We start from the raw sequence: 10,000 nt of genomic DNA, 5'->3' as shown, positions 1-10,000 counted from the left end.
TTTATGGGTGCGGAAAAACCCTAGGTTATTTGTAACAAAGAGTGTGTTTGGTAAAATATAAATGACCAATAAGTATATCAGAATCTATTTTTTGAAGCTACAAAAGCCATTTGCTTTTTCATTTCTTTAACGTAAGTGATAACAAAGCATGGTTTTGAAACATTAAAAAAAAAAAAAAAAACTTCACGCTTTAATCATCTATGTATGGCAACTTTATCAAATAAAGTTCTCTGACACATTTACAATCACTCGCTGCTGCACCATCTCGTAGTTTTTCTTCTTTTCGCTTGAACCAAACACAGATTCAGTAAACAGAAAACGTGCTGCATTATATTCTTCATTATAGAACAATGGCTGAACGTAAAACCGCAGTAGGCCTACAGTGAATATAGAGGCCTTATCACTGTGTGCTAGCGTGGAACGTCCATTGAAATGAAGACTCAAAACGTGGTGATGAGATACGAAACACTATGTTTAATTCGTTTCGGTTATTCTGAATCTTCTTTATATCGTGTCAAGATCTGATCATAATATTCGCTATTATCATTCCACTTTTCCACAAGTCTTTGCGCTTGTATAAGGAGACGCATCCACATTCAATCTACTGAACGAGGAAATACATGTTTGCTTGCTTGGACTCGAGCAACTACTAGCTGGGTGGTTCCGAGGAGGGTGAATATTTATAGTCTAAGAACTGACTCCTAGTGATATCTGATGTATTAAAAAATAAAAGGATATTGTTCATTCTGACGAAATGGGATTTCATCTACGTTTATCTCTCACATATGCAATATCATTTTCTTTCTATTTGTCAGTGCACGTATGTTTACAGTATATGCGTAGATGAAATTACCCTAATAGACCTTCACTGCAAAATCAAAGCTTTGATTTATTATTTTGATGTTTAGGATAGAGATGATAATTTCCTAGTGTGAAAAGTTATTTGAAAGTGGAACCATCTAGAAAATAAAAACAATGAAATTGTATATTTGATATCCTTTACGGTAATTAATATTTATAAATCCCTATTTATTTTCAGCTAATGCTGATATATGGTATAGGGTATGTGACGTCATAATGACATATGCAAAACCCCAGGTGAAAATAAGACTGCCACTCTGCCACTTCTTTCAAGATGGGCGCAAGGCAAGCTAAAATTGCAAAAAGGTCTGCAATGTTGGGATGAGGGAAAGGAATTTCTCTCCCAATTAAATATCCAGAGAGTTGGGTATATCCCGGTCGAGGGTATATAGATGGAAAACGTGGGAGGCGGGCATCCTAAACGACAGCCCTCATTCCTGCGTTCTGCGAAAGACCACCGAAGGTTAGGATGCCCCTTCACCTATGCAGTTCAAACTCATGAAGACCTACAGCTCCTGGTAACAGGGCGCACGGTGAAGAAAGCGACTACGTGGAGATGGGATATATCACAGAACGTTATCAAAGAGAGTTTGAGCAAATGGCATCGCCAACGTCGCCTCCAGTTTGCCCAGCAGTTTGTGGAGAAAAGACCTAGATTACTGGGGAGAGTAATGGCAGATAAAGGGTTTGTTCGTAAATGAATTCAGTTCAGTTTGTGATATAAATAAATGTTTATACATGATAGTGCCCCATACGTCATATCCCAGGTTCTGGTTGTCTATCATTATTTACTTTTCAGATATGACAGACGAAATATTTTTTTAGGCGACGAGTAAAATGTGGAGGCGGAGTTTCAGTTTCGACAAATATATCGAATTGTTAGAAAAATAAATGTTCCTTCCATCAGTACGCTACTATGCCTTGGCCCAGAAACAATCATATTCGTACAAGATAAACTGCCCTTTACACGCGGCAATTACGAAGTGGTAAGATTTATATATTTTAAGTTAGGTCTCGTCACTCGCGCATGACGTCACTAGGCATAAAGCCTGGGGGTTGGACGCTGATCATCAGGTCAGTCTTGGAGGTAATGTTGACCCGCAAAGATCCTCTTCTTCCCGTTTCCGCCCGCATGACTGACTGGCTCGCGCAAAAGCGTGTAATCTTTGTACACTAGAGACTATGCATTTATTGTTATTTAGCTTATATATGTACATATATATATGTATATATATACATACACGCAAACTTATCTATCTGTATATATATTTTTTTTTCTTTTGTTTTTTATAATAAATTCGTCGAGAGCGTTTCGATTTTATAAATGCCTTGATAGAATAAAACAATATTATCATTCATTTCCCATGTCTTCTTTGTTTATTTACTTCTTTATCATATCATAACAAAGCTGCAGCATAAGGAAATGTAAAATTTAAACCAAGTAGAATATACGACATATGCCAACAAAATCGTTGTTAATTATCGCCTGTAAAGTCAGTGCTATGTGCAAACTGTCCGGAAAGAGCCAGCATCTGAAATTACTTTTGTGTTTGCGTAGTTTGCTACAGTTTTCTGTTTTCTCCTTCCCCAAGCCTACCATTCTCTATTCCTAAAGCTGCGCAGAACTCCGGAGTGACGAGTGGAAGAGGAGTGGGAGGTGGAGGGGGATGAAGAGGAGATAGATAGACCTTACGAAATGGCTTCTTGACCGAAACCACCTGGCGGCCGTTCCGTGGCCAAGAAAGGCTCAAATCCGATAAAAATGTTCACCCGAATATTGTCAATGTTTGGGAAACGGCTATATAAATATATATATATTATTTCATAAAAAAGGGACAGGAGGGATCTAAAAAACTACCGACCCAAAAGTCTCCTTTCATTACTTACAAACTGTTCACTAAAATCATCACAACTCGCATCTCTGACAGTCTGGATTCTAACCAGCCTAGAGAACAGGCAGGCTTCCGCAGTGGATTCTCAACAACAGACCACATACACACGCTTACTCAAATAAGAGAAAAAATAAACGAATATAGAAATCCCCTCTGTATGGCATTCATTAGTTACGAAAAGGCATTTGACTCTGTACAAATACCAGCAGTACTGGAAGCTATTCGAAGACAGGGAGTAGAGGCGGTATATTGTAAAATATTAGAAGATATATACGAAGATGGTACAGCAACCATCAAGCTCCACACAGAAACCGATAAAATCCCAATCAAGAAAAGTGTTAGAAAGGGTGATACCATCACACCAAAACTGTTTACAGCTTGCCTTAAGGAATATTCAAGAAGCTAGAATGGACTGGAAAGGGTATCAAAATCGGGGACGAATACCTAAACAATATAAGATTTGCTGATGATATTGTTCTCTTCAGTGAATCTGCAAATTAAATGCAGCAACTAATAATTGATCTGAATAGAGAAAGCCTGAAAGTCGGACTGAGGATGAACAAGAAACAGACTAAGATCATGTTCAACAGTAGAGTTCAGTTCGAACAGATACATGTTCAAGGCGACGCGCATCAGTCTAGGCTGGAGCGCCTTCGGCAGACAAATTATTACAATAGCATACTAAGAGGCTCCTTGTCATTATGTTTAAAAAGAAAAGTCTTTAACCAGTGCATCCTCCCAGTTATGACCTATGGATCAGAAACATGGACATGTTATCAGTTGCATAAGACTTATTATATTACACTTCCATCCCTTGGGCATTTAAGTTTTAACATTAGAAAGGAACTTCAAACCATTTTTAAGGATACATTCCCCCAAATTGATTTCAGATTCATTTTCAAGACAACTACCACTCTGCGTTCTCTTTTGACTAAAACTGAGCCTTTACCATTTGCACTAAGATCCTGTGTTGTCTACCAGTTTAAATGTTCGAGATGTAACTCTCGATATGTGGGTAGTACCACAGGCTCTCTGCAACACCGTATTTTGGAGCATATGGGAAGTCTTACCGTACAGGTATTCTGCTCAGTTCACCATCACCATCTGCCTTCAGAGAACACTGCTATTCCACTGGACATCCACTCACACAAAATTGTTTTCACATTCTGACCTCTGCCTCAAACAGACTTAATCTCATCACCTTAGAATCCTTGTTTATCTCAAGGATGAAACCAGACCTCAACAATACAACAACTGCCTTCCCATTACATACTCAATAAATGCAGAAATCTCTATGTAAGTTTTTATAATAGTGATCTTATGTTTTGTTTAGTTTACTTGTTTTTTTTACCTAGTTTATATTTTTCCTTCCAATTATCATTTATTTTAGAGCTTGTTTTAAAACTTCTACCTATTTTATTGTCGAATTTGATCTAGTTAATAATCACTTTGTTTACCATTATCCTTGTTTCCCTAGTTCAACGATAGTTTCTTTTAAACAACCCTCCTCCCCCTTACTGCTTGTATAGCCTGTTTTGCTTTGTTTGAAACCAATTTTTTACTCCATGTTTGTAATTTTTTGCAATTTTTGCTTATGTTTATGGTTCTTTTAATCTATTTTCTAGCAATGAGGATGAAGTTAGAAACTTCGAAACGTATATGCATAAATACATATATACATATGTATACATATATGAATATATGTACATGTATGTATGTATGTTTGTACATATATATGTTATATATATAATATATATGTATGTATATATATACGTATATATCTATCTATATATATATATTATATGAATATATGTAATATATGTGTATATATAATATATATATACATATATATACATATATGTATATATAATATACATATACATGTATATATATATATATATATAATATGTATGTTTGTATACATATATATATAATATGTATATGTATGTATATATATTATTTATATATATGATATATACGTATGTATGTATGTATGTTTATATATATAAATATATATTAATATATATATATATATATATATATATATATAATATACATGTATATATTCATATACATATGTATATATGTATATGTGTGTGTGTGTGTTTGTGTGTTGGTGTGTGTGTGTGTTTGTGTTTGTGTGTCCGCAAACACACACACACACACACACACATACACACACACACAAATACACACACACAAATACACACACACACACAAACACACACAAACACACACACACACACACACACACACACACACACACACACACACAAACACACACACACACACACACATACACACAAACACACACACACACACACACAAACACACACACACACACACACACACAAACACACACACACACACACACAAACACACACACACACACACACACACAAACACACACACACACACACACACACACACACACACACACAAACACACACACACACACACACACACACACAAACACACACACACACACACACACACACAAACACACAAACACATACACACACACACACAAACACACATACATATGTATATATATATATATATATACACACACACACACACACATATATATATATATATATACATATACATATACACACATATATACATACATATAAACACAGATGTATGTGAATACCATTTATATATACAAATGCACATATATGTATAAAGAAAATATTGATTGTAAATAATATAATATAATTTATTTAAGCCTTAAAAGTACACACAATATAATACTAATGATAAAGACAATGGTAATACGTACATACATACATATACATACATCGTGATTATTTAAGACAATGTAATCATATTTCTTAGCATTAAAAATCTAATTTTAGTAATATCACACTACAGTTAATTTATTCGCTTCTCTCTTGGAGAGGAAGTACACAAGTATCTTATCTTAAAATTGTCTTTCTTTCATAATCTTAAACTCATCACTTTTTTCAGTTTCTGTATAATCAAAAATCCGTTCCACCGGTTTAGAGTTTTTCAATTCGTCACTTATTGTCCATTTTTTTTCTCTCTCTTTCCGTCACTTTCACCAGCTATTCACAGCACAGATGCCCTCCTCTGTATTCTTGTCCACTTCTCTGTGGCGTTGTTTACCCGTGATTACTGGTTGTTGATAGATAAGTTATGTCTATCCTTGTGGACGATGACACTTATGTGGTATGAGGCATGGACTGTGATATGTGATATGTGTGGATTAGGAAGTCTCCTTTGCATGCGCAGATGAGGTATATCTGTGGTATTTCGTAAGGTTTCGAAGCTCCACTGTTGTTTTTTTTCTTACTGAATAGATCTAAGTTTGTTGCATTATCAATCGAAAGTTTTCATGTCTCATTGATAATCCTTATTTTGGGTAACTCGACACCTTTCCGGATTTATCTTCGTGTACACATCGAGAGGGACTTCCAGCTTATTAACGCTACTCGGAAAGACTGTTTCTTCAGTTCTTCCAAAGCTTAATTTATCCAAAATTTGCCTTTGCTACAGCGTCTCTAAAGTTCCCATCATGCTATGTTAATATTATTGTAAATAACCTAATGCCGTCTATAATCAGATAGCACCTTAGAGGATCATATGACACGGTAGGATCATCCGGTAACAGACTCAGATGACGAAACGTGTGGTACTAGATGACACCCCATTCCTGCTTGATGAAATCTGCGGCGCGCTCGCCAATCATGATGGTAGCGGCGTTCGTGTTGGTCGAGACGATCAGAGGCATGATCGAGGCGTCCACCACTCGGAGCCCAGAGACACCGCGAACTCTAGGAGAGGGAAAATGGTGTTAGAAGTCGATGTTCTTTGTGTATGGAAAGGTACCTGATGTTATGACGTAAGGCTAGGTAAATTTGACCGTCTTTGAATGGCGTTTTTTAACTATTTCTTATCTCTCTTCTTCGCATTGTCTAGATATAGTTTCTAGGTGGTTCGATTTAAGTTAACTGTTATTTTTTTCTAAGGCAGACATTACTTACAATTTATATCACAATTTATATCTTTATAATGACATTCTTAGAACCTACCATTATATACCAGCCTTCATAAACAGTGAATAGATCACTATCACTAATGACGTATATGGATCATAAATCTCTCTCTCTCTCTCTCTCTCTCTCTCTCTCTCTCTCTCTCTCTCACACACACACACACACACACACACACACACACACACACACACACACACACACACACACACCGACCTGAGCCTATGATCCACGACGCTGAAGGGGTCACCCACAGGCCCCATCTTGCACGTGCCCGCTGGATGGTACGTCTGCCCGGTGAAAGCACGGGCAAAGCACTCCCAGTAAGCGTCAGTCGCGAAGACCTCGTGCTCGCAACCGGGGAGAGGCTGGGGAGGGGAAGAATATGAGGGGGAGGAAGAGGGGAATGGCGTGAGGGGGAGGAAGATGAGGGGGGATGAAGGGAGGGGGAGGAGGGGGATGAAGGGAGGGGGAGGAAGATGAGGGGGGGTGAAGGGAGGGGGAGGAAGATGAGGGGGGTGAAGGGAGGGGGAGGAAGATGAGGGGGGGTGAAGGGAGGGGGAGGAAGATGAGGGGGGGTGAAGGGAGGGGGAGGAAGATGAGGGGGGGTGAAGGGAGGGGGAGGAAGATGAGGGGGGTGAAGGGAGGGGGAGGAAGATGAGGGGGGGTGAAGGGAGGGGGAGGAAGATGAGGGGGTGAAGGGAGGGGGAGGAAGATGAGGGGGGGTGAAGGGAGGGGGAGGAAGATGAGGGGGGTGAAGGGAGGGGGAGGAAGATGAGGGGGGGATGAAGGGAGGGGGAGGAAGAGGAGAATGAGGAGATGGGGCGGGGGAGAACATGAGGGGGATGAGGGGGTAGGGAAGGATGGTGAAGAGGAGGAAGAGGAGAATGAGGGGGAGAAAGAAGGGAATGAGAGCGTAAGGAGAGAAGGTGAGGAAGCGAAAGAAAAGGGGGAAGAACGGGGTGTAGAGGGGGAGGGAGAGGAGAAGAAGGGGAAATGAGGGGATGGAAAAGGAGGATGAGGTAGGGAGGGGGGCGAGGGAGTGGGGATAGAGGAAAGGGAGGGGGTTGTAGGGAAGGCGAAGGGGAGGAAGAGAGAGGAAGACAGGGTGGGGGATATTGCGGGAGGGGTGTAAGGAAAGGGCGAAGAAGAGGGAGAAATAAGAGGGGAGGGTGGAGAGAGGGAGCGAAGATGGAGGAGGGGGGGTTAGAAGGGGAGGGGAGGAGGGGAGGAAGGGCCGGGGAGTGGTGATGGGGGAGAGAGAAGGGATGGGGGAGGTGGGAAGTGGAGATGAATACAAGGTAGATGGGGATTGCAGATAAAAGGGAGATAGGATAGAGAGGATAGAGAGATATAGAGGGGAAGTGGTTAGGGGAAATAAGGAGAGAGGAGGAGAAGCAAAAGGGAGAGGGCAGGGTATGGGGAAGGATTTTCGAAAGAGAAAAATCCGTTATATGACAAAAAAAGAAAAGAAAAACAAAACAAAAAGAAAAGAAAAAAAATGAATGAAAAAAAGTGTTAAAAAATATAACATCAAAAATACGTGAAGGTCAGAAGCCATAAAATCAAGAACAAGAATGGTATGAAACAATAATAGCAATGACAAAAAGTAGTTGTAAGTACCAATGATATTTATATGAAAATAACAATAATAATAATGACAACAAAATGGATAATAACAAAAATAATGATATGGGTAATAATGATATCATTAATGACCAGAACTAAGCTATTAGTAGATTGTAGGAGCCTTAGCAATAATAATAATAATTAAAACTATAATAATAATTATATATATATATATATATATATATATAAACAAAGGTATTTCTTGTGCTGCCGCAGACGCATCATCACTGAAAAATATTCCTAGGCGACCACGTCCTCTGAAGCCATTCTTTCCTCGAAGCCGCCCGTCTCTCGAACCGACGAGGCCAGACTCACAGGCAACCAGCAGCCCAAGCCCATAAGGTCGAGATTTCCCTTACCTTATCGTGGAATCGCGTCCCGTACTCTTGCATGGCCGGTGTTCTCGCTACTTCGTGGGCAAACTTGATGCCTGGATTCCGGAAAATAAATCAGCAGTGAGTTTATTTTAAGAATGGTTCCGGTGTATTATTTTTCGAAACAAAATTACCAAATAATTTTTAAAAAATACTAAAAGTTCAGAGAACGACTTGATGTGTGTTTTCCCTTCCCTGAAAATAAACATGAATTTAATTTTTCTTAAGATTAATATTTAATTAATGTTTTCCTTAAACGACCGAATGCAAAGGAACTAAAACTTAATAATCAAATAATGATAATAAATCAAATAATAATCAAAACACATCTTCTCTTCCTTAACCTCTAATGACGTCATGAGGGTGACTCAGGTAATTAGGGTCAATGACTCGATAATTCCAGCTTCCTCCACCTCATCTTTCTTACTAAACCAACCAAATAATGATATGCAAAATGACCCCCCTCCCCCCCCTGCAAAAAAAAAAAAAAAAACGACAAGAAAAGTATCGCTCCTTCCCTAAAAATACCAATTTTTTTCTTAATAACCCAAACCATCAAACGAGACAATAAACAAACAACTCAAAATAGTTATCATCTCCCCTGACCTCTGATGATATTCTTGACGTCAGCAGGGTGGCTCAGGTAGTTAGGGTCAATGACTGGCGGGTCCTTAGGGTTGTTTGACTGCAGGGTGACGGAGCCTCGTGACTTGGCCCTTGTCAGCATGGGAGAGATGCTGAAGCCTTCTTGGCCCATGATGGGGGTGAAGTATTGGTAGTAGAGCTGTGTGTGTGTGTGGGGGGGGGGGGGGAAGGTGTGTTCTTAGTGCCATATTCTTTTAGTGATTCCGTTAAGCAAAAAGTTAAGAATAAATAAAGTTTAAAAAGTTTTAAAAAGTTAACGTTTAAGTTTTATAATTATAACAAGGACATGGTTACATCAACTGTGATAATTATAATAATATGCTGATGGCCAAAAAACACACTACGCAAAATAGGCTTATTGTGAATAACAGATTTGTCTGCTTTTATAAGGTATAGTGTTTTGTTATTCATTCACTGACTACGATTACTTATTTCTATTACAATTATTATATATTATTACAGTTATTTGTAATCACTGTCATGAGCAACAATGACGGTATGAACATTCTTTATATATATCACTATTGTTATAAAGACAATATTACTGCGATTATCTCGCCCCCCCCCCTCTCTCTCTCTC

General features: G+C 38.8%; 1 protein-coding gene across 1 annotated transcript in view; it reads right to left on the bottom strand.

Annotated features, from left to right (window-relative positions):
- Positions 1-5,454: 5,454 nt before the first annotated feature.
- Positions 5,455-10,000, bottom strand: part of LOC125035228 (glucose dehydrogenase [FAD, quinone]-like) — a 25,999-nt gene continuing 21,453 nt past the window's right edge. Inside the window, exons 10-13 of the mRNA XM_047627486.1 lie at positions 9,382-9,559; positions 8,761-8,831; positions 6,989-7,140; positions 5,455-6,553 (exon numbers count right to left, since the gene is read on the bottom strand). Coding sequence (XP_047483442.1) covers positions 6,415-6,553; positions 6,989-7,140; positions 8,761-8,831; positions 9,382-9,559 — 540 coding nt within the window. The 3' untranslated portion in view covers positions 5,455-6,414. The remainder of the gene's footprint in view (positions 6,554-6,988; positions 7,141-8,760; positions 8,832-9,381; positions 9,560-10,000) is intronic.

Source organism: Penaeus chinensis, chromosome 19 (genome assembly GCF_019202785.1).
Source record: "Penaeus chinensis breed Huanghai No. 1 chromosome 19, ASM1920278v2, whole genome shotgun sequence".
NCBI classification, from domain to species: domain Eukaryota; kingdom Metazoa; phylum Arthropoda; class Malacostraca; order Decapoda; family Penaeidae; genus Penaeus; species Penaeus chinensis.
The sequence above is the reverse complement of the archived record's forward strand: the minus strand, read 5'-3'. Positions and strand labels throughout refer to the sequence as shown.